Below are 27,934 nucleotides of genomic sequence, written 5' to 3' on the forward strand. Positions count from 1 at the left end.
AGACGTCTGCTGCACTGGATTAATGTGGTACGTAGTATTACAAATAGGCAAGTGCAGTTGTATGTGCGGTACATACGGAATTGAATCGGTGGATTTTCGCAAGGCTTCTCGGCGCCCCACCTGCGGCCTGCGTGGGCGCTTCGTCACTCGCAACACAGGTAGGCACTAGTCAGTTGTAACATAGCACCGCGGCCGGTTCTGTCGCGCCCCCTTGATTTATTGCGAACTATGTGCATTCGAATGAAACGATCTGTGATACTATAGTGTTAAGTTTCATGTGTTAAGTATCAGTTAAGTGTTACTGCGAAATACATTTTCAGAGAGGTGAGCCTACGTTTAAATACGCTGAAGCTATGTGAAGCTACGTAATCTCTATTTTTAAATTTCAAAACTCGATCATAATTGAATCAAGCAGACGTATCATTATAAAATAAAATAAGACGGATAGTATTGGGTAAAACAAGTACCTATTCGTCAACATCAAAACAATTGATAGTAAAGAGTGTACGAGATGATTCGCTCTTGCTGAGTATTACAAGTGATTGTTTTGTTGCGGTGGAGGTAAACACAGGTTGTGCATTTGCTCAGAAGACAGACATTTACTTTAGAGAGAAAGTTCCATTTCCCAATCTACATGCTCTCTGTACCAAGTAGAGACTTGCGATTTATTAACATTGTTTCAATTGCAATGCAAAATTGGAGTATACCAACTTCCAATAAAAAGGTTTCATATAATTAAACTAAACTTCATGTAACTAAACTTGAGACCTTAGAACTTGTATCTCAGGGTGGGTGGCGCATTTGCGATGTGGATGTCTATGGGCTCCAGTAACCACTTAACATCAGGTGGGCTGTGAGCTCGTCCACCCATCTAAGCAAAAAAAAAAACACTTTTACGGCGAAATCGGCGTTTATTTTACAATATTTTTATTAGCACAAAAGGTTAAGCGAGCTTAGGTCTCACATGACGTTATGGTGTTACCGGAATCTGTAATACTACGGGTATGACGCCGCCTGCCTGTCAAAGATTCAATAAGATATAATGCCTACTTTAATTATTTTTTGTATGGGACATCTGTATTTTAAAAGATTTACTTGAAGCTCTTAAAAGCCCTAGAAAATACTAAGTCAATCATATTTAAATTTATTTCATTCGAAGTTGAGGAAGGCTGTTCCGCCCATGCAAATGTTGACATATACTGAGTCACACATACTGGGCCGCAAGGACACTGAGCTCAGTCAACATATGAATTCAATACATTAGTAATAAATCCAACACGATTGTTTGTTGACAATAGAATTGTGAGAATCAATATCTAGTTGTTACACATTCGAATTTTTTCAAAGAAATTTTGATTTACATGTCATTGAACATATATTGGAATTTATTATTAAGTTGAGAACACATGGCAATTAACATTACAGATTCTATCTACCTGCAACTTAATGTGTTGATTATATTTCTAGATGTTATTGTTTTTTTCGTGTTAAGTAATTTTTAAACTAAAGTTTCAACGTAGTTTTTAAAAGTAAATCCAAGTAACAGAATTTTACAGTTACAATTTTATCTACATTTGAATATAAGTATAATATAATAACAGACTCAGTCCCGAGAGCATTATATACCATTGCATACCCTATGAAAATAGAGAAAAATTGTTATTTAAATTGATCTTTAGAGGTTGTCTACTGGACTGCAACTTACAAAACATAGGATGCATTCACCGACATTCAGAGCATGACCACGCGAAGGCTTTTCAATGAAAACTTACTAAATGAATGAATGTTTTGCAGTACATTTTATTAGTAAAAAATAAAATCGAGCGAGTGAAATAAAGATTAAAACCAGTTTAATGTTAAGATTGAACCGGTGATAATGCAGCCGTTTCCTGACACGGTCGTCCTAAGAAATCACATTTGCACTTTACTAATCTTTGCATTTAAATGTAATAGTACCTAGTCAGGTCATAAATTCTGTCACATGTTTAATGTAAAATAATTGAAACAAGTTTATTCATTATGTAACCATTCATATACCAAAATGAACTTAACAAAACATAGATTCTTATGACACTAAAGTTTATTCAAAATGACCTCCGTGATTTTGAATACAGGCCTTCAATCTGCGCGGCCAGTCGTCTATCGCAGCACGAACGAGGTCCATGTCAATATCGGCGGCTGCCTTAATCAAGGATGTCTTGAGTGACTCCAAATTGGGATGAAGCTTTGAGCACGCCTTTTCCTCCAAGTGTTGCCATATCTTGTAATCTAACGGATTCTAATCTGGACTGGAGGAGGGCCAGTCTTCGTGCCGGATGAAGTCGATTTCACGCGCCGCCAGCCAGTCTTGTGTGCTCTTCGCTCTATGAGCTGGCGCTGAATCTTGTTGATATACCCAGTGCCTGTTATTGGACATGGTATGAGAAACAGGTTCCACAAGGTTCGTCAGGACTGTATTTTGATACACAACTGCATTCGTTTTTACACCTTTCTCACAAAAATGTACCTCTGTTAAGCCCCAATAAGAAACTCCCAACCATACCATGAGCGAGGATGGAAAATGACCTCGTTGGACACGCGGAATACGGTTGCTCGCTTCTTCACTACTGTGTGCGTACACCTTATCATTTTGTTTGTTGTAGCTCTCTTCTACGGTAAAAATTTTTTCATCCGAAAAAAGAATTTCCCGATATTTTTTTCCCGCGTACCGCTTCAACAAAGCGCGGCATCTCTTCAGTCTCAGGTCCATTAGACGAGCATTCAAACGATGTCCTGTTTTTCTTCGATATGCCCGAAGCCCTAAGTCTTCATTTAACACCCTTTTCACCGTGGTTCTGCTTAACCCCATCTGAAGGGCCAACAGTTTCTGCTTACGTTTGGGATTTCTTTGAATTCGCGCCTTCACAGCTTTTATCACTGCTGGAGTCCTAACAGACTGAGGGCGACCACTTCTTGACCTGTCATCTACACTAGAGTCTTCATTGTATCGTTTGATGGTACGATAAACGAATCTTTTGGTTATATTCAAATATTTCAGTATGTTAAAATTTTGAATTGGCGCGGAACTGCAACGATGCAACGCAATAACTGCAACACGGTCTTCTTTAAGCGTCCACTCCATATTTAAAAATGAGTAAAATTCTAAAAGTATACATTTTTATTTTCATGAACAATTCGAAATTCGAATTCAATAAACTTTTTTGTGGCCAGCATTCTAAAAGAAAAGTTTTTACTGTGTGACAATACTGACTAGTTATAATATAATTTTAAATTAACAGACTCGCCTGATCTATAGCTTTGACGTACCCACGTGGTGGGTATACGCCTTTGTTTATAGTAAGTTCACATTTCGTGAACCGGCAATCTAAAGCGAAGTCAGTGATTTTGGATGTATTACATTCCATTGTATGCAGCATTGCATACGGAACTTTTTTATCGTGATTTTTTAAACAATCTCATGTCATCAATGTTAAGTACAAGTGAGTCACGAATCGCTTGAAACTTCTAGTTTCATAGAAGGACTTCGGTTTTCTCTGTATTTTTTTCCTTATATTTTATCAGGAGTGCTTAGATGAATTGTTTGAGGTGATATCTTCATCTATCTTCTTTTTACCATCGCACCTCTCACGATCGAAATTATTTTACACAATTATTTTATATAGAACCACAACAGTCATCAACAATGCTTTTTTTCTACTTACTACCGCGCTGTGAAATGAACTTCCCACGATGGTGTTTTCTGAGCGCTATAAGATATCTTTATTCAAACGAGCCTTGATAAAAGTTTTATTTATTTATTGCTTAGATGTGTGGACGAGCTCACAGCCCACCTGGTGTTAAGTGGTTACTGGAGCCCATAGACATCTACAACGTAAATGCGCCACACATCTTGAGATATAGTTCTAAGGTCTCAGTATAGTCACAACGGCTGTCCCACCCTTCAAACCGAAACGCATTACTGCTTCACGGCAGAAATAGGCGGGGAGGTGGTACCTACCCGTGCGGACTCACAAGAGGTCCTATCATCAGTTCTAAGCAGTAGACAGGAACACACCACTGGTCTTTCTGACGTCCGTGAGCGATGGTGACCACTCATCGCCAGGTGGGCACATGCTTTTCTACCTACAGTGGCAACAAAAAAGTTTTAGTCCGATCAATTTTTTTCAGAGACAAAGACAAAAATATTTAGTATCTTTTATTTAGTAGCTCTTTCTGCTCCGATTATCAAACGATTTTACGTAGCTATTAAATTAAAGTGTTATAACTTAAGCAATTAAGAAACCGTGTATTTTCAACCTTACAAGAAAAATGACAATAATATATCAAAAATGAAAATAAAACTAAATCTTGGGGTGTCAGCGACAATGATCGAACTTCGACCAATAATGGATCTATATAGTGAAAACTAGTTTTTAATAGTTAGTTAGTAAGTTAAAACCATTCGAATGCATTTATTAGTTGTGTTCAATCGTTTACAGATTACATTTTAACAAACCTATATTTTATGTTTCCAGAATTCATAGTCATGATTGAAAAAATCAAGACTCTACTCCTGTTCATTTTAAGCGTGCCAGCTGTAACGCAATGGTACGTATATCATCTTCTACAGTTTTCAAATTAACATGTTTTTTTTTTAATTTTGTTTAATTTTCTTATAATTTTTTTTTTATTGCTTTGATGGGTGGACGAGCTCACAGCCCACCTGGTGTTAAGTGATTACTGGAGCCCATAGACATCCATAACGTAAATGCGCCACTCACCTTGAGATACAAGTTCTAAGGTCTCAAGTATAGTTACAACGGCTGCCCCACCCTTCAAACCGAAACGCATTACTGCTTCACGGCAGAAATAGGCAGGGTGGTGGTTGGTACCCACCCGCGCGGACTCCCAAGAGGTCCTACCACCAGTAAAAATTTGTTAAAATTTCAGTATATCGGTTGTGGGGCCACAAATATTGCGACCATTTAGTTCATACAGTGTTGCTATAGCGGGAGGCTCCCGGGCATACACGCTGTATGTGGCAGTAGAAGGAAGACGAGAGAATGGGGAACAGTTCTCACAAGGTCGCGAGGTACAAATACCCGCAGCATCCGCAAGGCTAATAGAGCTTGAAGTAAGTTCATAGTTTTGTGCTTTAATATTTGAAACTATTTTATTTACTCTGTGTAGCTTAAAATAATGTACTATGTATATCATTGTTATTAAGCCAAGTCGTTGTAGATATGGAAAATTATACATGTTGCTTAACGACTAAAAAAACACGCTTAAATATCCAAGCGAACTGACAGTTAATTTATATTATTTTTTTGTTCTATTGATACTGGTCGGCAAATTAAAGCAAAGTTAAAAATATTGTATAGCCATCGGACCTTGATTCTTGTGGAAAATTTCCAATTAATCGGATGTCTTTCCAATTAAATCAAGAGAATTCGGTTACAACGTAATAACTTCCAAAGATTCAGTTGCATACATGCATCAAAAAAAAAACACATACCAAGTTAATAATGTCATGTTAAAAAGGTCGTGTAATGATGGGTGAGTACCACCGTCATCCCTATTTCTGCTACTAAGCCAATATGCCAATGTGAAGGGTAAGGTAATTTGAAGCTTTTATTTTGTGGCTTATGCGGTTGCATTCACATTATGAGTTATTCCATACAAATATTAGTCTTGCTGTTAGAATAAGAACTGTAGAGGGCTTGTTTGTCAGACTAATTAATAAATATGTATATTTGTTTTACCTAACAAAAATACAGAGAAATTTTGTTAACAACAACCACTGTATCAAAAAGAAAATAATAATACTGAAGTGACTGGGCTGTTCCGAGGAATTTATCGAGACAATCCCTATATCTTCTTTTTATCATCCCACCGTCCACGATTTCAAAGTTCATCTCTTCCACGATGGTTTTCGATCGCTATAACATTTCTTTCCATAAGTAAAGCTTGACGAGAACCCTCAACAATAGGTAGCTTGGCTGTGACAATGATGCTGATGTCCATGAACGGTGGCTATTCACCATCAGATGAGCCATATGATAAACGGCAATTGAAAGAAATATCAAAAAGAGCAAAGATTAAATGAGCCGCAGAAAGTTATAAGTATTACGACGCACTTATAGATCGGAGACCCGGGGCCGGGTCGGTACTCGCTGGTTGCGCGGTCTACCTCAGGACCGCTATTCTCTTCCTCCGCGCCACTGACCTACCAACCGAGAAGTTTCTGCGTCTTTATACAGACAGACAAACGAATCTACCAGCCCGGCGACACCATTAACTTTAGGACTATCGCTTTGGACAAGTAAGTATTGCAACATAAGGTTCTTGATTGTCTTTGAAATCGAAATACGGGCGTACTAAATATAGTATAGCCTGAGAACAATAGCCGTCACTAGTGTAATTATAATTTTCAATGAAACAAAAAACTTTCGTTTTCAATAACATCACTAATATAAGAAAGTTTGTGTGCGTGAGATTACGTCGTGTGATTACAAGACGGTCGTTAACCTCGATGAGCGCACGCAGAACTTCAATCATTTTTAACGTATTTATGTTCAACTGACGGACAATAAATTTAAAAACGAAATTAGTGTAACTGATACTTTAACTTTGTTAAACCAAGTTTGTCTATCGTCTCACATACCCCGCGTGCCCCTTAGACGTGGACACCTCCTATGAGGTTCGACCCATCAAGTTTATCCATCGCTGGAGTCTTACTCATCTTCAACTCATATATTCAATGTTATAAAACTTCTAAATGTTATTCGTTTTTAGATACCTATTACCACTTTCCGGCACTGCGGATATAAGTATACTGGATGCCGGTGGTTCGTCTATAAGAGAATGGGCCGGTCTTACTATAGATCGAGGGATTATAAGCGAAGAGCTCATATTAGCTGATGAACCTACTCTAGGAGAATGGAAGATACAGGTAGGTACTTAACTAGTAATTAAAACAATACCAATTTGCTCAACGTTACAGAGATTAATACTCGAAACATACATAACATATCTTTAAATCAGTTTATTCTATTGAATTGATATTTTTTTCAGTCATTATTTATTTTTATTCTCCTATAATAAAGAAAAATATCAGTCATTACATTAACGATTTAGTTCACGGATTATGGCCTCCAAAATCATCTAAGCTGAACCGCCCACTAACAACTGATGACCTCAGTAGAAACATCTAGAATGTTTTTATAATATTGTGTAACCAACAATTAGGTAGAAGTACGTGGGCAGAAATATTCGAAAAATGTACTGGTGGCGGACTACGTGCTGCCGAAGTTTAATATGGAAATGAACATACCCAAGGAGGTGCTCTTCAGCGATGGAAGGTTCAATATCAACGTTACTGCTAAGTGAGTTACCGTCTTTATAATGTACTATAATTAGCTATGTTTTAACAAATATTTATCTGCATACCAGAAAACCAAAACATGTAAGTATCCAGTGTTGCTGATATCAGAACATTACTTTAAAAAAAAATGTTTAGAAGTAATGTCACTTGTGTGTTAACATGGACATGCGTTTATGTCGTTTACTATCTACCAGCTTGGCACGGAGTACGCAAATAAAAAACACTTTTATCTGTCAAACTAGTAAATAACCAATCAGATACATACCTACTATGTGCAATTGATTCTAAATTTTACTTACTAATGTCATTAAATTTTATTGAAACAACAAAGAAAACCTGATTTGCCCAACCTTGATTACTGTGCGCAAACAATTTACGTTTTAATTTCTCATGCTGAAACATTTGTTTGATGAGCTAAATGTGGTTATATTTTCGAGGGCCTTCGGCTCGACAACAAAGGGATACCTAATAAGATTTCCGTTCTGTAAAATTACTGCGTACGACGCCGGCACAAAGGCGCGTCAGTTTTTATTAACGTAATCTATAAACCGATGGTGGTTCTTGAAAAACAATTTGGGTTATTACGTAAATAAATCTAAATTATTATGTAACTCTGCTTCTTAGCCGATGATGTTTCAATTTATACGTTATTTGAAAATCAATAGCTTCGTTTCTTTGTTTCGTGTTATATGCATTGGCGGATCTTTTTATTTAAATTCGAACAGTTAATATTAGATGCTTCAAGACTGTTTTCTGGTATAATTTCTCGTGCTTACGACTGAGCCGAGGCGTGAGTAGTTTCAACAGATGAAAGTATCTATTCATGTAAGATTTCGCGATGATCACAACGCAGTGTAGTTAATTTCGATTACAATATTTCATAAAATACTCCGTGAATCCTTTCATTCTGTTATGATTTCGATAATACATACATAATGAGATAATCATTATACAAAATCGTGATATACATTTTATTATTCTAAGCCATACTAAAATGTGTATTATGTACACAAACAATTTTCACAAGCAATTTAGCATCTTTGAAATCGCATATTGTACCTGGATACTCGTAGAGATTATGGCTTGTAATATAGAGTACAACGAGCTACATGTATAACCATTCCTATGTGCAACAAAGTGTGAATGCGTTCAATGAATATCGATAAATTAGTATTATAATATATTTCAGACATTTCAACGGACTACCAGTCCGCGGTGAGGTAACGTTCTCTGCATATGCTGTATTTTTCTCTGGCCTCCTGCAACCAGTAGTTGGTTCACCAGCTAGAAAGGTAGCTGATATAAACGGACAAGTAGAAGTGACCTACGACCTCAAAACGGACCTTGATCTCGCAGAAGACGCAGCGAGGCCACTTGTAGTAGAAGCTATCTTAGAAGAAAAAGATACGTTGATAAAACAGAACATATCCTCAAGAATTCTACTGCTTAGAACTCCTTACAGACTGAAAGTTACGGCTCCGGAGTATTTCAAGCCCACACTGCCTTATATTGTTCAGGTTAGAGGAAAGCAATAATGTTACGTACAAAATTCAAACTACACAATAATAATAGCAATCCAAAAAAACGCAATTAAAGAGTTTCTTTATATAAAACCATTGAGATAGCTATAAGGAAAATATTCGGGATATAGGACATAATTCAACTGACGTGCGGGTAGATCTCTTATTATACGAGATGGTGTGTGTTCGTCAACTACCTTTAACTTACATTGCGGGTTTAGAGTTAAACATAAAACTATATTGATTTTAGTTTATTAATTTAGTATTTAACGTCCTTTTAGGCTACAAATTACTTATAACTAAGAGCATTTTCTTTCAGATTGAAGTGGTAGATACTTCGGGACATGCAATGGAGATAAACGATGAAGTAACAGTAGAGAGACTCTGGGACGATGGTGCCCCAGTTAATATTACAACATTGCCGCTTAAGAATGGCCTTGCTACTTACACTTTAATATCCGATGCTGCGCATGTCAATTCTACACTTAATTTGGTGGTAAGAGAAATTGGCACATTCGTAAGAATTTGTCTCAGTGCGATTCGATATTTTTTAATTATTTACTTGAAAAAATCTCGATATATTTGCTGTTTTTGGGTGTCACTAATTTATTGTATGGGGGTCCAAAAAACACTTATATGTACTCTGTGAAAGATGTTTTTTTTTTTTTATTGCCCTTGTAGGCACACGAACATACGGCCCACCTGATGGTGAGTGGTTACCGTCGCCCATGGACTTCAACAATGCCAGGGGCAGAGCCAAGCCGCTGCCGACCGTATAATACTCTCCACAAGCCTCGTTTGAAGAAGGACATGTCATAGATGTGTGTGAATGTGACTGAAAGAAGGGTGTGAGTGCAAATATGACGTATGATAGACCTGAATAGAAAAAGAAGACAAGCATCGCCTCCATACAGTAAAAGGACTAGAGGAACTAGGTACTAGGACTAAGGACTATAGGACATATAGGAAAAGGACCAGAAGAAGTAGGATGTCACTAATTTCACAAAATCTCAAAAGAGTTCTAGTTTGGTGACGTGATTGGAAGTATGTTAAAATGACGATCATACGAAATCGATTAATTTACAGATAAAATACAAGGAGGTCACGGAAAGAGTAGTAAATGTCCAAAGGAATGATTATTCCGGAGGTCAGTTCCTGACTCTCGAAATGCTAACAGCAGCGACGTCACCGGGAGGTGAAATGCGAGCCCGGGTTACTGCCACTGAACCAATGGATATCGTGCATTACGTCGTTATTGGACGAGGAGAAATCCTTCTGGCTAACACTTTAGAAGTTAGTAATTTTTTTTTATATTTTCTTAAGATCTTAGATTTTACTTGAAATAGGATAACGACCAATAACTTCGTAACAAAATCTGAAATTTTATATTGTCAACAAAAACGGGTGACCCGTGGCCGTCTCCATTGTAAAGGCTATCGAAGCTCATGAACATAATTAATCGGAAGCATAAATAAACTAGCTTTTGGTCAAATGGTACGACGTTAACAATAAAATACAGAAATCAACTTAAACAATTCCTTAGAGCACTTTTCATGGATCATACCGCATCTACAACACACGAAGTACTAACTTTACCCTGTGCACTTAGAGGAATAAAAAACTGGATTCTTCTGTATTAAATCAATTGGTATTAAAGCAGCTCCTTGGAAGCTCAGGCCTGGAGACTAGATCGATTCACTTAGGACTGGTCCTTTGCAGAACCTTCCATACGAGATAATATGCATCAAATTAATCCTGATTGGCCCAATCTTAGAGGAAAAACAACCTGTTGACATCGAATTGGACTAAAATCTATCAAAGAAAAATACTATTTATGATCAGTAATAATGGTATAAAACTTCAATATTTTTTACTAGTTGAGTCCAGCCCGGCGTAGCGTGGATATCAAGGTGTCGGTAACGCCAGCCATGACGCCGGGGTGTGTGGTGCTCGCCTGGTACCCGCGTCTCGACGCCGCCACCAGCACGGTACTGTCTGCTGCCGTGTATGCTCCTCTGAACAACTTGCTACAACATAAGGTAATCAAGAGTTTCACTCGCAACCCTATTTTTCAATTGCGCAATCTAAGTATTGTATTATAGGGTCTTGGAGGATCCGTCGACTATAGTCTATTACCTCAAAATTACACACGCAAATAATAATTATTATTATTAACCAGAAATATCTAAATTATTTAGTTCTAAGTAATCATTATTTGAAATCGAAAAACAAGGAAGTATAAAGTTTCGGCAAAAATACCTCTTTATCTATCTAATTTTAGGTGGCTCTCTCCCCCCTTTCACCGTCTGGAGCGAATCTCAAGCCGAACAGCTTGACAGATTTACGCGTGACCGGAGAGCCCGGATCCCACGTCGCCATACTCGGTGAAGACACAAACGCTGTAGTAGCTGGACTTAGTGGAACGGACGGACGCGGCAACGGACTTGACATGTATACGGTGAGTGTTTGTAAAGACTGCATAAATTGTGGTTGCTGAGCTGGAAGGTCGTATATTTAATTCCCCAGATCGGGCAAGCTTCCGTATGATGGCCAAGCGTGTTTGCTCTTTTTCTACGTGTTTTAGTCTATAATAATAATAATAATACTTGATATACATGTTTTAGTCTATAATAACACTTACATACTTCTTCAAAAAGCTGCTATATTAAACACGTTCAGAATCGTATAAAAGTTTCTGCAATTAGATAATGAACCACATAATGCAATAGTAGAACACACTTAATTAACCAATCCCAAGAAACCGTGACATTTACTTGAGCGAGTCCGTAAATGTCACTAAAGTACTACCAGCGCAAGCTGAGAAAGTAAAAATTTAAATAAAAATAATAACAACTCATAGCTACTGTATATTATTTGGCCAAAAGCCCGTACATACAGTTCTACCGGCTCTGTCGACAGACTGAACTGAGAGAGGGGAAACCTATGAACGTAATAATAATAATATATATGTCTATATTTAAACTATAAAAGTATTCAGTAGTTTGGGGTCATGTGACTACGTTGTTTTATTCCTTAGGGAAGTGAAAGAGCTTACGACCCGCCTGGTGTTAAGTAATTACTGAAGCTAATAATAGACATCAACCACATAAATTCCGTCATTCGCCTAATGCTGTGGCCTAATGACATGAGTTCTAATTCTCAGTTCTATAGCACATCAAATACATTAATGCTTCACGGCAGAAATAGGCAGGGTGATGTACTTACACATGTAGGCTCACAAGAAGCACTATCACGTGTAATATTGTCTGATTATTTATTTATTAGAAAACAAATGTCGACTTGAAATTTCAGATCGAACGAGAAGTAGAAAGCTTCAGCGGCCTAAAGCATTCAGTATTTAAAAACGAAGACCACCTTCCCGGAATGGGTATAGATTTAGGAGGATACACGGCATCGGACGTATTCAAAGTGAGCCGAAATTGTTGTATTTCCCGTATATTTTCTGAAGAACATACCTATATAATTTCATATTTTCTCTCTTCTAGAACTCCGGACTTGTGATCTTAACCGACGGCGTTATTGTGCAAAATATCGACGGTGAGTAATCTCAAATTGTTTGTTTTAAACCATCATCCAGTTGCGTCAGTTTATGTTTTACTTGGTAATATTTTGTATAAGTGTTGTTTAAGTGACTCACAACGTCGTTCCTAGTGGTACAATCTCATAACTTATATTTTAAAACGCTTTTTTCAGTATAATACTTTTTAATATTAAATAATGCTATAGATAAAGTATGTTTGCTACATGTTCTCCAATTTTGATTTTTAAATGATGTAAAATAGACACGTTGAAGCCTATTTTAAGTAGATACCACCGTTTTGGCCATTAAAGCCGCGAAGCGGTCTAGCGTTATTCTTTAAAGGGCACTAGTAGAACAGCCGTTACACTGTATAACTAAGACTTGGACCTCCTATCTCAAGTGTCATTCACTTCGTGATGTGTACGGACTGGTGGTTATCAGTTCGTAGACGTAAACGCTCGCAGTTTACGTTATGGTTACGCTATCGACTATCTACAAAAAATATATTATAAAAAAAAAACACCTTTAAGAAAACCATTCCAAAACAAATTAATATGTATTAAAAATTATAAAAATAATTGCAAATCCTTCAATAATTAATATTACGATAATATAATGTAGTTTTTTTTTTTTTTTGTAAATTAACTCGTTTTTCCCCTGACATTGTCAGAGCTCTTATTTAGGTTTTTGTAGATTTGTTACCATATTTATTAAGTTTACTTAGTTTTTTTTTTTATTTTTTTTTTTTCAAATTTTTCTTCCAAAATTACATACTTTCCAAATAGAACGAAATTTATTAAGTTAAACAATTATTTAATACAACAGTTCCCCATGCTTACCAGGCCATATTATTCCTAATAAGGTGGAAGCATGGGTCAGGCTTCTTTATTCCGTTTTATTGTTCGTTCTGCTATTTTTGTTGCGTACTCCAGTAGGATGCCCCTTTCCTGTTTTTCTCGCATAATGTGGCTTATGCTATTAAGGCTCAGCCCCGTCCGCAGCTCCTGCTCCAACTCGCACCTCTCGGCCGCAAAAACAGGGCATTCCAGAAGTATGTGAGGGACAGACTCAATCGCGCTGGGCTCGCAGATGCACGATGGGCTCTGCTTACACTTAAATCGGTGCAAGTATTCGGAGAACCCACCGTGCCCTGTCAATACTTGTGTTAGCATCCCCCGTGGTTTTATTTTGCGCACGATTCGGTATGCATCTCCAGCGTCTGGGAAAAACATTTTTGTGACCCCCGCGGTTTCTCCGCTTTCATACCTCCGGTTCCACTCAGCCAGCGACTCCAAACGGATCTGTCGCCTTACGAATGAAACCGGGCAGAGGTCATAATCCGGCTTCGTTTTCCTTTTTAGAGCCGCTTCTTTGGCCAGGTGATCGGCGCGCTCATTCCCTTCCAGTCCAGCGTGTGCCTTTATCCAGAACAAGGATATATCTTTGCCCTGGGATAAAGCCATGTCGAGGTTCGCTCTGGCTTCCACTGCTAAGGCATGGAGGGCACTCTGGTTCGTGACTGTCTGTAGTGCGGCCTTTGAGTCACTATAGATGCCAAAAGTTCCCTCCCTGCGCCGCAGTATCTGCCTGGTGGCTACGCATATTGCCAGGAGTTCCGCCTGGTAGACAGTACAGCAAGATGGCAGACTAAGTTTCGAGGACTTGATCTCGGCCTCCCTATCCCAAAGGGAGAGTGCCGCTCCGACTTTGCCCTCGATTCTGCTGCCGTCTGTAAAGAATCGTACATCTTGGCTGTTGTGGGTTTCCACATGTGACTGGTCCACCAAGCTCACGAACTCCATGGTTATATGTTTCGCCGGGTGCGGCGTGTCTACGAACGCCACCACCCGTTCCACCTCACGGCCGGCCAGCGATGTCACCCCCTTCTTCATATCGTACAGTGCGGCTGCTTCTTGTATCCGGAGATCGAGAGGAGTATCCCCGCCAGCACAAGTGCCGAATGCAGTGAAACGGTGCGGTAGGACCCGCATAGCTTTTGAGCGAACCCTCGCTGGAACGAGTTCAAGTGCTTCTGCACTCCGACCTTCCTAGCTGCCGGCGCCCAGGCGCTGGCTGCATACAAAATCACCGGCTCCACCACCGCCGTGTAAATACTGCGAATCACCTCGGGGTGTAATATAATGTAGTTACAATTATTGTTATTTTTGGAATCGATGTCAGTCAAGGTACATAGATTTGTAACTATATACGTATGTAGTTTAGTTATAGGTGACATGTGCTTGTGTCGCACGTGCGACTTGACGAGGCTAAAGCTTGGCCATGACAGCATAAAAAAGGAAAAAACAATCTAATTGAGAACCTCCTCCTTTTTTAAGTCGGTCAAAAAGATGCTTAAGGCACATACTATTACTACGGACGAGTTTAAGGCACGTAGTAACCAAGGTCGTGTACCTTTGTAACTTTGTAATAAATAGTTTAAGGTTACTCTTGTCCTTTAATTTTTTTCTTTAACTGATACTTTACAGAACTATTTATTTAAGGGTAATTATAGATAAATAAGGCTAATAATATCGTTATTTAAAAAAAACTTCGGTATCAATGATACATGACTATTCCATTCCTTATGAACTGGCGGAGGAGGACAAATATTTTTAAGTGCGACTTTCAAATAGTTCATTTTGTTAAAGTACAATCTGTGATGGGATCGCGACTACTACGATGAGATTACAGGCTTAAAAGTAAGATTCGAAGCCCGGCAAACAACCGAAGTCCATAGGCGACGGCAACTACTCACCGTCAGATGAGCCGTATACTCGTCTGCCTACAAGAGCAATAAAAAAATGTACAGCACTAATGTCATATTCCGATGCCCTTAGTACATTGCAGACTGAACGGCTCTGCCCCTGGCATTGCTGAAGTTCATGGGCGACGGTAACCACTCACCATCAGGTGGGCCGTATGCTCGTCTGCCTACAAGGGCAATAAAAAAAAATTTAATGTACTCAGCGTCAGCATAACACAACATTGTTGACTTGTTTACTTTTTCAGATAATATACCATCGGATTCTAATGTAGAGACTGGTACGAGGGCTCCACTAGCGGGACCGTACGCTTTCAGCCGCCTCCCCCCTCCCCCCTCCCCGCGGTACTACCTCACCGTCACACCGCAACCCACTTGGGCAGCCACCAACTTTACTATTGGGTAAGGATTATGTCCCTATAAAAAAGAGCTCTTCGAACTTAACAAACTGTGCATGTGCGTTCCAATTTGAAAGATACGTGTTAAAAGTATACTGATGGAATTTCTTATCCCAACGTCTTTGTTCTATTTATTATTCTCGTATGGCTCATTTTACATTTCTATTGGTTGTAAGGAAATTTTGTTTTAAAGAATTTTAAATTAGGAAATTGAATTTGGAAATTGTTTTGAAAATGGAATTGAATTTGAATTTGGAAATGAGGAAATTTATGAAATTTTGTTTTGTAACAAGGAAATTTTATTTCTTAGTAATGATGGACAAGGCACGAAAGAGCGCTGGACTCCAACATCGCCAGGAGAATATGTGGTAGGAGCGTTCGCCGTTCATCCCACCCTAGGACTGGGGGTTGCCGAACCACAGAGATTCACCACGTCCGTTCCGTTATCCATTACCGCGGAGCTCCCTGCAAGCTTACAGAAAGGAGAAACAGTGGCCGCAGTCGTCATACTGAAAACGTCACTGGCCGTGGACACTTCCGTTGAAGTCACTTTCTACAACAGCGACCAATACTTCGAATTCGAGCCTTTGGACAACGACGTCGACTCTGCGAAAAGTAAGCTTAGTTTTGAATCTTTCACGACGGCTTAATGAAATTGTTCGAAACAATGGGTTAAAATATAACGCCATATGTCATAATAAAACTGCTTGGCTGCAGTAAAGTGTGTCAGTGTGGTGGCCCATAATAATGGCATCTCCCTATTACTTCCCGCGGGTGTTCGAAAAGGCTACTAAGGGGGATTCACTGGAGAAATAATAAGTGCATTCTTGAAGTCATTCGTATACGTGCACGTAGGAAAAAATTCTGAAGTTAAAAACAATGTTCGCCCGATGTGAGAATCGAACCCACGACACTGAACGCTATAGTCAGGGTCGTTAGCTACTGCACCACCAACTCAGTCGAATTGAGAGCCTCTTCTTTTTTTAAATCTCTATTTATAAAAATGAATTGCTGTTCGTTAGTCTCGCTAAAACTCGAGAACGGCTGAACCGATTTGTTGTCCCGTCGGACGGATTCCTTCTGTTTGTTTTAAGTTAATTTTATACAAAAGTTTAGGTCTTTTATTTATCAATTGAGGCAGTACGAAGTCTGCCGGGTCAGCTAGTCAGTTAATAAAAAAGATAGCTGCGTTATAGTAAGTTATGTGTCAGAGATCGAGTTGTTCCGTCGCGAGCGGGTGACGGTGCCGGCGCGCGGCTCGGTGAGCACCGCCTTCCTTGTACGCGCCGTCCGCATCGGGGACGCTCCCATCATCGTCGAGGCCACCGGGAACGGGGTCTCGGACTCGCTCTTCAGGACCATCCATGTTAAAGTATGCCATACATGTATAACATTTGTTAAGTAATGTTAGCGGTGCTCGGAAGTCGACGAATATCGTTTAGGTATACGTTGCGTGACGTAATAGCGTGTATTTGCGAGAACCAGAGCTAGCCACGCCCTGTTCTTTCCAAATTCATGTCACAATTTCAATATTTTTTCCTATGCTTAAATCGGTTTTTTTATTGCTTAGATGAGTGGACGAGCTCACAGCCCACCTGGTGTTAAGTGGTTACCGGAGCCCATAGACATCTACAACGTAAATACGCCACCCACCTTGAGATATAAGTTCTAAGGTCTCAGTAAAGTTACAACGGCTGCCCCACCCTTCAAACCGAAACGCATTATTGCTTCACGTCAGAAATAGGCAGGGCCGTGATTCGTACCCGTGCGGACTCACAAGACGTCCTACCACCAGCAATTGAATTTGGAATATTAAGATGATTGAACTCGAGATAGATAATCGAATTTTATAAATGCCTATAAAATTAAGCACGCTTTCAAATTATGGTCTGTGTGCCAGGATGGATACGAAGAGGAGGTGTGGAAGTGGAGTCTGATCGACGCGCGGCGCGGCGTGGGTCGTGCGAATATATCGCTGGAGGCTGCGGCGGGCGTGCGCGTTAGCAGTGTGTCGCTGCAGACGGCTGGCGACATGTTGGCGAGCGCGTTACACGCCGCGCGCACGCCGCCGTCGCCCGCCGCCGACCCGCCACAAGCGGCGCGTCCTCTCGCGCTCGCGTGCGTGTTACTCGACTATCTACAGGTGAACGACATCAACATCTATTACTGAGTGCAAAGCTACCGTACATAAAAACTATAACAGATGACAGGCACCTACATTTCAGGTCTGCAATAACTTAAAAAATATTGCATTAGTATAGTCCGATGAATCTTTAATTAATGATCTCGTGTAGCACTCGTTTATAAGTGACGGCGAGCACATCTCATTTGAGTTATCTTAACGAATTTGTTAGTATAAATATACGTGGTTTTCATTAGGCTACTGGGCAGGAAGAACCAGGACTTATACAAGAAATGCGAGCTCTAGCATCAATTGGATACCAGCGTTTGATGGCGTATCGTCGAGCCGATGGATCATTTGCATCAGAAACCGATAGCGAGGCCGTAGGTGACCCGTGGTCAGTATGCACAAAAATATAAAAAAAATTATGCTTGCTTCAGTTGGTAGATCTAGAGCTTAAAAAGTGGAAATCAAGCCTGGTTCCTATTTAAAAAAATGTATCTGTGATGAAAATCTAATAGAGATGGGTTGGTCTAATGATAGTTAGTCCTGGCTGAGCTCCTGCTCGTCCACCTGTCCTGGTGAAACTGGAAAGGCCTCGAGCCACCAGTAATTCCTGAATCCCAAAAAAAATACATTTTTTGCAACGAGTTTTATGGAGTACGTGTTTAGTTACATATAAGACGTAGTAAATAAAAGTTAAATGTTATGATTTAGGATGACAGCTGTGTCATTACGGTGGTTGTCTCGGTGCGGGAAGTACGTGGAGGCATCAAGCAGCGCAAGCGCGGGCGCGGCTCGGTGGCTGGCGGCCGCGCAGGAACAGGACGGCTCCTGGACTACACCCACCTCTACACCTAACGACCCTCGGGCACAGACCACCCTGCCACTCACTGCACACGCACTACTCGCTCTACAGCAAACGAAGGCATCTAGATTCATACTTACCATTTCTTCAATTCATAACTGATGATTGATCAATGATTGAATCAGTATTTTAAACAGTACTAGCCATACTCGCCCGCTTCGCTGGGCATTTAAAATTAACATTATTATTTACTAGCTGACCCGGCAGACTTCGTAGTGCCTCAATCGGTAAATAAAAGACCTAAACTTTTGTATAAAATAAACTTAAAACAAACAAAAGGAATCCGGTTGATAGGGGACACAATGTTATTTTTATTTAATTCCGAGCATTTTCATACTTATCTATCTTTTAAGCCTTCTCTGGACTTCCACAAGTAATTCAAGACCAAAATTAGCCAAATCGGTCCAGCCGTTCTCGAGTTTTAGCGAGACTAACGAACAGCAATTCATTTTTATATATATTTTTATAGATATATTGATTGTCATTGTAATTAGGGAGTCCAACGCTCATATAAATATTAGCCTATCCATTAAGTACATGTATTTTCTACATGGATATCAAGTTTCAAGTTAATCAAATGCATGGTTCAGTAGTTATAACGGAACATCCGTAAAAACCACTGTAGATTTATATATTAGTACTAGCTGACCCGGCAAACGTTGTGTTGCCTTAAATAAGATTGCTAGGGAAATTCTACTGTAAAAAAAAACCTCATTTAACCACATAATACTTCATTATATACAAAAAAAAATATCCAAAAAATTAAAATTAAAAATAAATGTTTGGGGTGGACGGACAACCCTTTTCACTTAGGTATGAAAAATAGATAGTAGCCGATTCTCAGACCTACTGAACATACTATTGATACACAAATAAAACCAAAAAAAACATGGCTGAATAATGTATAGTATTGTATAGCTCTCAAATATAATAATATTAAGTGTATAATTTATGATGTATAGTGAGTAAGTAAGACAGGGACTTTTTGGCGGGAACGCGAGGAGTGAAGTTGTGTGATGTGTTTTATTTTGTCTATTTAGTGTTTCTTCGGGTTTAAATGTGTAATAATGGTGGTTTATTAACTGTTTAATATCTGTGAAAGTGCACAAATGTGGGAAAATGAAACAAAGCCGCTGGACGTAACTTCTCGGGATCCTCCAAAAAGTCCCCTCAAAAAAAGTAAATGACCACCATTTTCTGAGATTATATTTCATCTCATTTCATTTCATTTAATTTCATCCTAGTTGATTAATGTCTCAAATTAATCATCTTCATATCATTTCACTTCATAATATCATTTTTCATAAAAATATGAATATAAATTAAAATAAGACATGACTTAAAGGTCTCAGTTACCAGGTCATAAAATCCCATAAAAAAAAAGTAAGACAGGAGACCGGCTTTGTCCTCATCCCTACTACGTGATGTTTGCTGGATGAATGGTGGCATCAGACGGGGATAGCTGATCGATTGATAGTTGATCAGTAGTCAACCGGCGAGGGCGGGAGATCAAATTCAATTTAAAAAAAATCATAATTAAAGGAACTTGAAATTATAAACTCTGAATAAGAATTTGTCGTACTACAATTATAATATTTGATTGCCATCTTGCAACCTTATTGTGGATCTGTGCATAGAATAAAAAAAATATTAATCGGGATGGGAAAATAGGGGTTGATCGTATAAGAGTGAAAATTGAGAGTAATATGATTTTTTTATTTTAAGTCATGACAAAACAAAATAAAAAACTTGCCAAAAAAATTAAAGTTTATAATTAACAAATAAAAAATAGGGGTTGATCATAGAGGGATGAAAAATTGAGAGTAACATCCGATTTTTTATTTTAATTCATGACAAAATAAAAATAAAAATGAAAATCTTGCCAAAAAAATTAAAGTTTATAATTAACAAATAAAAAATAGGGGTTGATCGTAGAGGGGTGAAAATTTCAGAGTAATATGAATTTTTTTATTCTACGTCATGACAAAATAAAAACAAAATTCTCGCAAAAAATTTTAAAGTTTTTAATTAGCAAATCAAAAATAAGGGTTGATCGTAGAGGGGTGAAAATTTAGGGTTGTATGTATTTTTGTATGCTGTATCATAAAAAAATAAAAACAAAATTTTTTGTCTAAAAAATAACAAATAAAATTTAGGGGTGGACCACCCTTAACATTTAGGGGGATGAAAAATAGATAGTAGCCGATTCTCAACCCTGACCGATATGCATGCTAAGATTCACTAAAATCGGTCGAGCCGTTTCGGAGGAGTATGGCAACGAAAACTGTGACACGAGAATTTTATATATTAGACTAGCTGACCCGGCAAACGTTGTGTTGCCTTAAATAAGATTGCTAGGGAAATTCTACTGTAAAAAAAAACCTCATTTAACCACATAATACTTCATTATATACAAAAAAAAATATCCAAAAAATTAAAATTAAAAATAAATGTTTGGGGTGGACGGACAACCCTTTTCACTTAGGTATGAAAAATAGATAGTAGCCGATTCTCAGACCTACTGAACATACTATTGATACACAAATAAAACCAAAAAAAACATGGCTGAATAATGTATAGTATTGTATAGCTCTCAAATATAATAATATTAAGTGTATAATTTATGATGTATAGTGAGTAAGTAAGACAGGGACTTTTTGGCGGGAACGCGAGGAGTGAAGTTGTGTGATGTGTTTTATTTTGTCTATTTAGTGTTTCTTCGGGTTTAAATGTGTAATAATGGTGGTTTATTAACTGTTTAATATCTGTGAAAGTGCACAAATGTGGGAAAATGAAACAAAGCCGCTGGACGTAACTTCTCGGGATCCTCCAAAAAGTCCCCTCAAAAAAAGTAAATGACCACCATTTTCTGAGATTATATTTCATCTCATTTCATTTCATTTAATTTCATCCTAGTTGATTAATGTCTCAAATTAATCATCTTCATATCATTTCACTTCATAATATCATTTTTCATAAAAATATGAATATAAATTAAAATAAGACATGACTTAAAGGTCTCAGTTACCAGGTCATAAAATCCCATAAAAAAAAAGTAAGACAGGAGACCGGCTTTGTCCTCATCCCTACTACGTGATGTTTGCTGGATGAATGGTGGCATCAGACGGGGATAGCTGATCGATTGATAGTTGATCAGTAGTCAACCGGCGAGGGCGGGAGATCAAATTCAATTTAAAAAAAATCATAATTAAAGGAACTTGAAATTATAAACTCTGAATAAGAATTTGTCGTACTACAATTATAATATTTGATTGCCATCTTGCAACCTTATTGTGGATCTGTGCATAGAATAAAAAAAATATTAATCGGGATGGGAAAATAGGGGTTGATCGTATAAGAGTGAAAATTGAGAGTAATATGATTTTTTTATTTTAAGTCATGACAAAACAAAATAAAAAACTTGCCAAAAAAATTAAAGTTTATAATTAACAAATAAAAAATAGGGGTTGATCATAGAGGGATGAAAAATTGAGAGTAACATCCGATTTTTTATTTTAATTCATGACAAAATAAAAATAAAAATGAAAATCTTGCCAAAAAAATTAAAGTTTATAATTAACAAATAAAAAATAGGGGTTGATCGTAGAGGGGTGAAAATTTCAGAGTAATATGAATTTTTTTATTCTACGTCATGACAAAATAAAAACAAAATTCTCGCAAAAAATTTTAAAGTTTTTAATTAGCAAATCAAAAATAAGGGTTGATCGTAGAGGGGTGAAAATTTAGGGTTGTATGTATTTTTGTATGCTGTATCATAAAAAAATAAAAACAAAATTTTTTGTCTAAAAAATAACAAATAAAATTTAGGGGTGGACCACCCTTAACATTTAGGGGGATGAAAAATAGATAGTAGCCGATTCTCAACCCTGACCGATATGCATGCTAAGATTCACTAAAATCGGTCGAGCCGTTTCGGAGGAGTATGGCAACGAAAACTGTGACACGAGAATTTTATATATTAGATAGATTTGTATTGATTAGGTTATAATGTATATTAATGTAAACTTCTCCAGGGCAGCGATAGTTTGTTTAAAAACAACATTAATAAAGCTGTGGACTACGTGGCGCGCGGGCTGACGGCGTCGCTGGACGCGTACTCACTGGCGGTGTCGGGCGCGGCGCTCGCTGCGGCGCGACATCAACACGCCACGCTCGCGCTACAGATCATGGACAAATACACCAACACTACTGGTCTGTACCACTCTATAAGTTAATCATTAAGGTGTGAAAGGAGATAAACGTTTTTACTTAGAAACAAGAGGTACAAAGTCAAGTAAAAATTATACTACGCCATTTCACATCGACTACATACGGCGATTATTTAAATAGTCCGACTTCCTATAACGACAGCATTTTCCGCAAAAATGTTCCGCATTAGTTTCTTACAAAAAAATCGCAATATTATCTAAATATCGTTTGGTTTCAGGCGGCTCGCTGTACTGGAGTCGTGGGGTGTCAGGGTCTGAATGGCGCAACCCCTGGCTGCGATACAATAGCTTGGCGCTGACGACAGCCGCGTGGGGTCTCCGCTGTATGCTAGCTGCACGACTACTGGACGAATCCATACCGGTCGTCAACTACCTACTGCAGTATTCCCCAAGCGATCCTGATCCTGACGTTGTATGTATAAACACGATAAATCAAAACAGATTTTAAACTTTTTATCGAATTGCCAATTTATATAATAATAATCCGAATTATTTGTTAAGGTGGACGCTTTAGCTCAGTTTGCTGAAACAATACGATCATCTTCGAAACTGCGGATCTCAGTAAATGTGACGGGTTCAGAAGAGACCAGACAGTTCCAGATTGGTGAAAATAACGCGCTCATCATACAGACACAATCGGTATTTTCATATTTTTTAATTATTTTTTTCTATTTACTGAATATTATTTTGATTTCAAATAGCTTCGATTTGTTAGTGGAAGACTCCAAATAATTTCTGAAGACCATATGAACATATCCTTTTGTCTACACCAAATACCTGAATACCAACCACCTTATGACAATAGGTCGAATACTCAGGTACATTTGAATAAGGACACGCTCTTCAAACACGACTGTCTCATAAGGTTGATCGAATATAGATAGACATCTAACTAGTAGAGCTATATGTGGACGGCAAATAGTGGGAATTAGTGTTTGAAAAATTTACATAGGTTGAGATTTTACTATAAAAATGACTGATTCAGAACTTAAAAGATTGGCAAAAGAATCGTAGTTTAAAAAAATGAGCCATCGTGGGAAAACTGACAAATGTGAAACATTGATGTTATTTTGTACAAGTATGGATAGTTTAAGTAAAAGGATAGTGTACAGGAAATTCATGTGGCATAATAAAAAATAAAATATTATAATTAAGAATCAGTCGCTTGCGCATAGCTACTCGTCACCACACCGTACACACTACTACATATAGACTGTATAATATATTTACTATAATGTAGCACAACGACGCGTCGCCACAACATTTGTCGCCGCGCCAACAATCGTTTGTATGTGCTTCTATAGATGTTTCACATCAAAAGTTGTGCGTGTTACCGGTCACTGTCCTCGTCGAACCCGTCGCTTGCGACGAAGGGCTCGACGAGCGAATTAACCCACAGACATAGCCCACTGAGTTTCTCGCCGGATCTTCTCAGTGAGGCGCGTTTCCGATCCGGTGGTAGATTCTGCGAGGCACTGCTCTTGCTAGGGCCAGTGTTAGCAGCACTCCGGTTTGAGCCCCTTGAGCTCACCTACACATTAGGGTGAAGCCTCTCAAGGCTATCAGCATAGGTAGGGAAAAAAAAAAGCGCGTGTTACAGATCCGCGGCAGTAGTGCGGCGACAGCGAGCGCCAGTGCGGTGTCGGAAGGTCGTGGAGTCGCGGTGGTAGGACTGCGCGGCATCGGCGTGTCGCGGGCGACAGCTGCGTGGCCGCGCTACACGCTCGACCCGCGGCGTGACATGCGCTCCACGCCGTACCGGCTCCAACTCTCCATCTGCTATGGGTACTTACACGATATTTATGACGCTGATACTACGTACGGTACAAGTCTATGTAACGTATGATACCGAAGTAATAAAAAACCGAGACTACAGATTTTGCGCAACTTCCTTTAATCGTGTTAACTAGCGTGCAGTACGAAAACATTCACAACTGGGGTTTCGTGTTAGGATATAACAGTTTTTCCGAGAGTCTGTTTAATACTTGTTAAACTTGTTAGAGTATACCAGACATACTCAGCTCGTACATTAATGACTCTTGAAAATTTGGATCAGGTTCGTCGCTCAGAGTAACGACACAAAAAGCGGATTTGTGTTGATGACCGTACAACTTCCATCCGGATATTTAGCCGATATAAACACAATTTCTGAACTAACGGTACGTTTATTTTCTCTTACAACGAAAATGCATTACGAAATTATACCTTGGTATATATGTATATATATTTTTTGTTGTAACACTGTTGCAGTCAGCGTCACAAGTAGTGCGTGCACGTGTAACGGCGGGGGGTGCGCGGGTGGTGGGGTGGGTGCGAGCGACACGTGCGGAGACCTGCGCCACGCTGTCAGCACCGCGAGCTCTGCCCGTCGCACACCAGCGCCCCGCCTGGGTTACACTCACCGACCTCTATGACTCCAGTCAGTATCAGCGATACGATTTATCCACCACATACACCCCGCTGGGATCCATAGGCGTGATAAAAGGGATCCTAGCGCTATCATTGACATTATCAGGCATCGTCTAAGAGCGTTTCATAATATATTAAATTCATAATATTTAGTTTCCGATTGTGGTAGATTTAATGAATCATGCATGAATGTATACAGCAATAACAGGGTGGAACACCATGGTTCTTAAGGAAAGAGGATCTCCATGATGACCTGGAGCTTGACTCAATCAGTAAGTATACACAGTCAGGATTAATGCGCCACTTTGAGAAGGCGGCACGACAGGAAAACCCTTTTGTTGTGGGCGCCGGAAATTACATACCCGACCCTGTGGACCGAATGGTAAGCAGTCGACGTCGCCAGACACGTCATAACGGATCCTCCCGATCCATTAACGGTGCTTTTAGGTACCTCAAGCACCGGTCACCGTCCTCGCCGAACCCATCGCTTGCGACGAAGGGCTCGGCGAGTAAACTAGCCTATGCCACACAACCCACTAAGTTTCTCGCTCGATCTTCTCAGTGGGACGCGTTTTCGATCTGGTGGTAGGTTCTGCGAAGCACTACTCTAGCTAGGGCCAGTGTTAGAACCTGCGTTTTGAAACCCGAGAGCTCACCTTTTTTTTTATTGCTTAGATGTGTGGACGAGCTCACAGCCCACCTGGTGTTAAGTGGTTACTGGAGCACATCTACAACGTAAATGCGCCACACACCTTGAGATATAAGTTCTAAGGTCTCAGTATAGTTACAACGGCTGCCCCACCCTTCAAACCGAAACGCATTCACCTAGACGCTAGGCCAAAGCTGATATAGCCTCTCAAAAAAACAAAAACTTTTAATACTGTTAATACTGGAGTTACAGTATAATCCTTCAATCCCTATAATTGCTTAAAAAAATGTAGTACCTATATTACTAAAATGTTATGTGCGCGCAGGTCATCGCGCCCGTGTGTTCTACGAGGCGGTTCCGAGTTCGTCGTGTGACGTATGTAGCGCGTGGCCGTCGTGCAGCCGCGCGTGCGGTGCCGCCGCCTCGCAGCGAGCCGACCCGCCCCGCGACCCGCTCCGCAACCCCTCGCAACCAGACTCCGCGCTCCTGCTCGCGCCACAACTAGTTGCCATACTCGCTACTGCTCTGCTTACCATATTAATACATCTGTGATATCACCACTATACAGATTATATATAAATTGTGATATGATAAAATTAAATAATAACGTAAGCCTTCCTTACAAATATTAAAGGTTAAGGACTACTAGTGCAAACTGTGCACACCTAGTTTCATCTGATGGTCTATGCAGCAATGAATCCTACTAACGATGATTTTAAAAACACTGGCATATCCGCATAGTGAACAGGGGAACTGTTTTCGAAAGCAAAACGATAACGTTGTCTCGATGTGTCGCAACAAATTATACTGATCCATTTGGCACATCACCATTTTGTGAACCGGCAATTTAAAGCAATCTCATATAATTTAACAAATACAGGGTGCGTGTTGAAAAATATATCAAATTGGTATTTTTTCTTGTATGAACATACTATAATAACAACCTGTGTGAAAATTATCTAATCCAAACTTCGATCATCAATAGTTGTTGATCGAAGAATACAAACATTAGAACTAATGCACAATGGTGTGCCATTAAAGTACTTTCACACATCGCATTCCCAATCAACATTATGTTTTTTTAAGTACATGCTGTTTAATTTATTGTTTAATTTAAATGTATCTTGGATAAATAATTATTTATTCCCAAATGAATGTATACAGAAAGCAATACAGTTTACACCGTAAAGGTGCTTCAAAGACTGTCCCACAGACTTAAATAACTCGAGTAGCAAATGGAGATTAAAACTAGATTTTATTTTGTTTATCTCACATTACTAATTTAATAAGAATGGCCTATTTTATGCTAAGGAGGGAGTGTTTATATTATAAATAACAAAATAAAAAACTTAAAATGAAACTTTTCCATTTCATGGGCTGTAAGACAACGGTTCCCGATGCCACAAACGGTATTCATATTTTATACTCCAATGCGGACGCCAGTCGCTAGTGTCAGCTGATTTTAAATGTGTTACATTTTATGCAGAACTGCTCAGGAACCGTTACTTACATTGTACCGTCATTACCTTATCACCTGTTACATTAAACTAGGCACTATCTTACAAACTAACGACGAAGGAATATGAAATATATTTATTGTACCACTTGTTGTTCTGATATTGGTACTATAAACTATTGAATGCTACTGATTGAGTAGACTAAGTCAGCACTGGCACGAATCCATCGTGCTATACAATAGAATTTGGACTTCGACCTCATGACGCTGTCTTTGCGTTTAATTATTTGTTCCTCTCATGAGTATAACTAAATAATACCCAATTGGAAAATTAGATATAGGTAACTATTGAAGAATACAATACATGATTATAATGTATTTTATACCACAATACTTTGTTAGATACTCGCTAATAGGTATTGGTGCCTCGCATTTCACTGTTCTACTAGAGCAATGGTTCCCAAACTTATTTTGTCTACTGCCCACTTTGAGAATAAATTATTTTTTAGCGCCCCCATTTTTTCTACCTACTTTAAAAACCACTATAACGAGAGCTCAGTCGGTGTCTAAGAGTCCTCCTAGATGAAATTACAAATCACCTCCCAACCCTCTACACAA

The 27,934-nt window shown here is 38.9% G+C and overlaps 1 protein-coding gene across 1 annotated transcript; it reads left to right on the forward strand.

Annotated features, from left to right (window-relative positions):
- Positions 1–158: 158 nt before the first annotated feature.
- On the forward strand, positions 159–27,220 carry LOC101742102 (C3 and PZP-like alpha-2-macroglobulin domain-containing protein 8). Its single transcript, XM_004926961.4, has 26 exons — positions 159–324; positions 4,515–4,587; positions 4,930–5,113; positions 6,123–6,301; positions 6,775–6,931; positions 7,228–7,364; positions 8,553–8,880; positions 9,203–9,379; positions 9,970–10,176; positions 10,761–10,922; positions 11,165–11,341; positions 12,196–12,312; positions 12,390–12,441; positions 15,434–15,587; positions 15,894–16,198; positions 16,795–16,955; positions 17,484–17,726; positions 17,963–18,102; positions 18,423–18,633; positions 22,608–22,785; positions 23,021–23,214; positions 23,304–23,441; positions 24,403–24,587; positions 24,859–24,961; positions 25,053–25,221; positions 26,186–27,220. Exons 2-26 carry the CDS (start codon positions 4,526–4,528, stop codon positions 26,410–26,412), a joined length of 4,347 nt encoding a protein of 1,448 aa, XP_004927018.1. The 5' UTR covers positions 159–324; positions 4,515–4,525; the 3' UTR covers positions 26,413–27,220.
- Positions 27,221–27,934: the final 714 nt, after the last annotated feature.

This window comes from Bombyx mori, chromosome 4 (genome assembly GCF_030269925.1).
Source record: "Bombyx mori chromosome 4, ASM3026992v2".
Classification (NCBI taxonomy): Eukaryota; Metazoa; Arthropoda; class Insecta; order Lepidoptera; family Bombycidae; genus Bombyx; species Bombyx mori.

Excerpts from the sequence above, each read along its gene's own strand:
- LOC101742102 (XM_004926961.4), top strand. The coding sequence starts at position 4,526 with ATGATTGAAAAAATCAAGACTCTACTCCTGTTCATTTTAAGCGTGCCA. Across the intron at positions 9,380-9,969 it reads ATTCTACACTTAATTTGGTG|ATAAAATACAAGGAGGTCAC; the intron begins GTAAGAGAAATT and ends ATTAATTTACAG. Across the intron at positions 23,442-24,402 it reads TCATCATACAGACACAATCG|ATCCGCGGCAGTAGTGCGGC; the intron begins GTATTTTCATAT and ends CGCGTGTTACAG.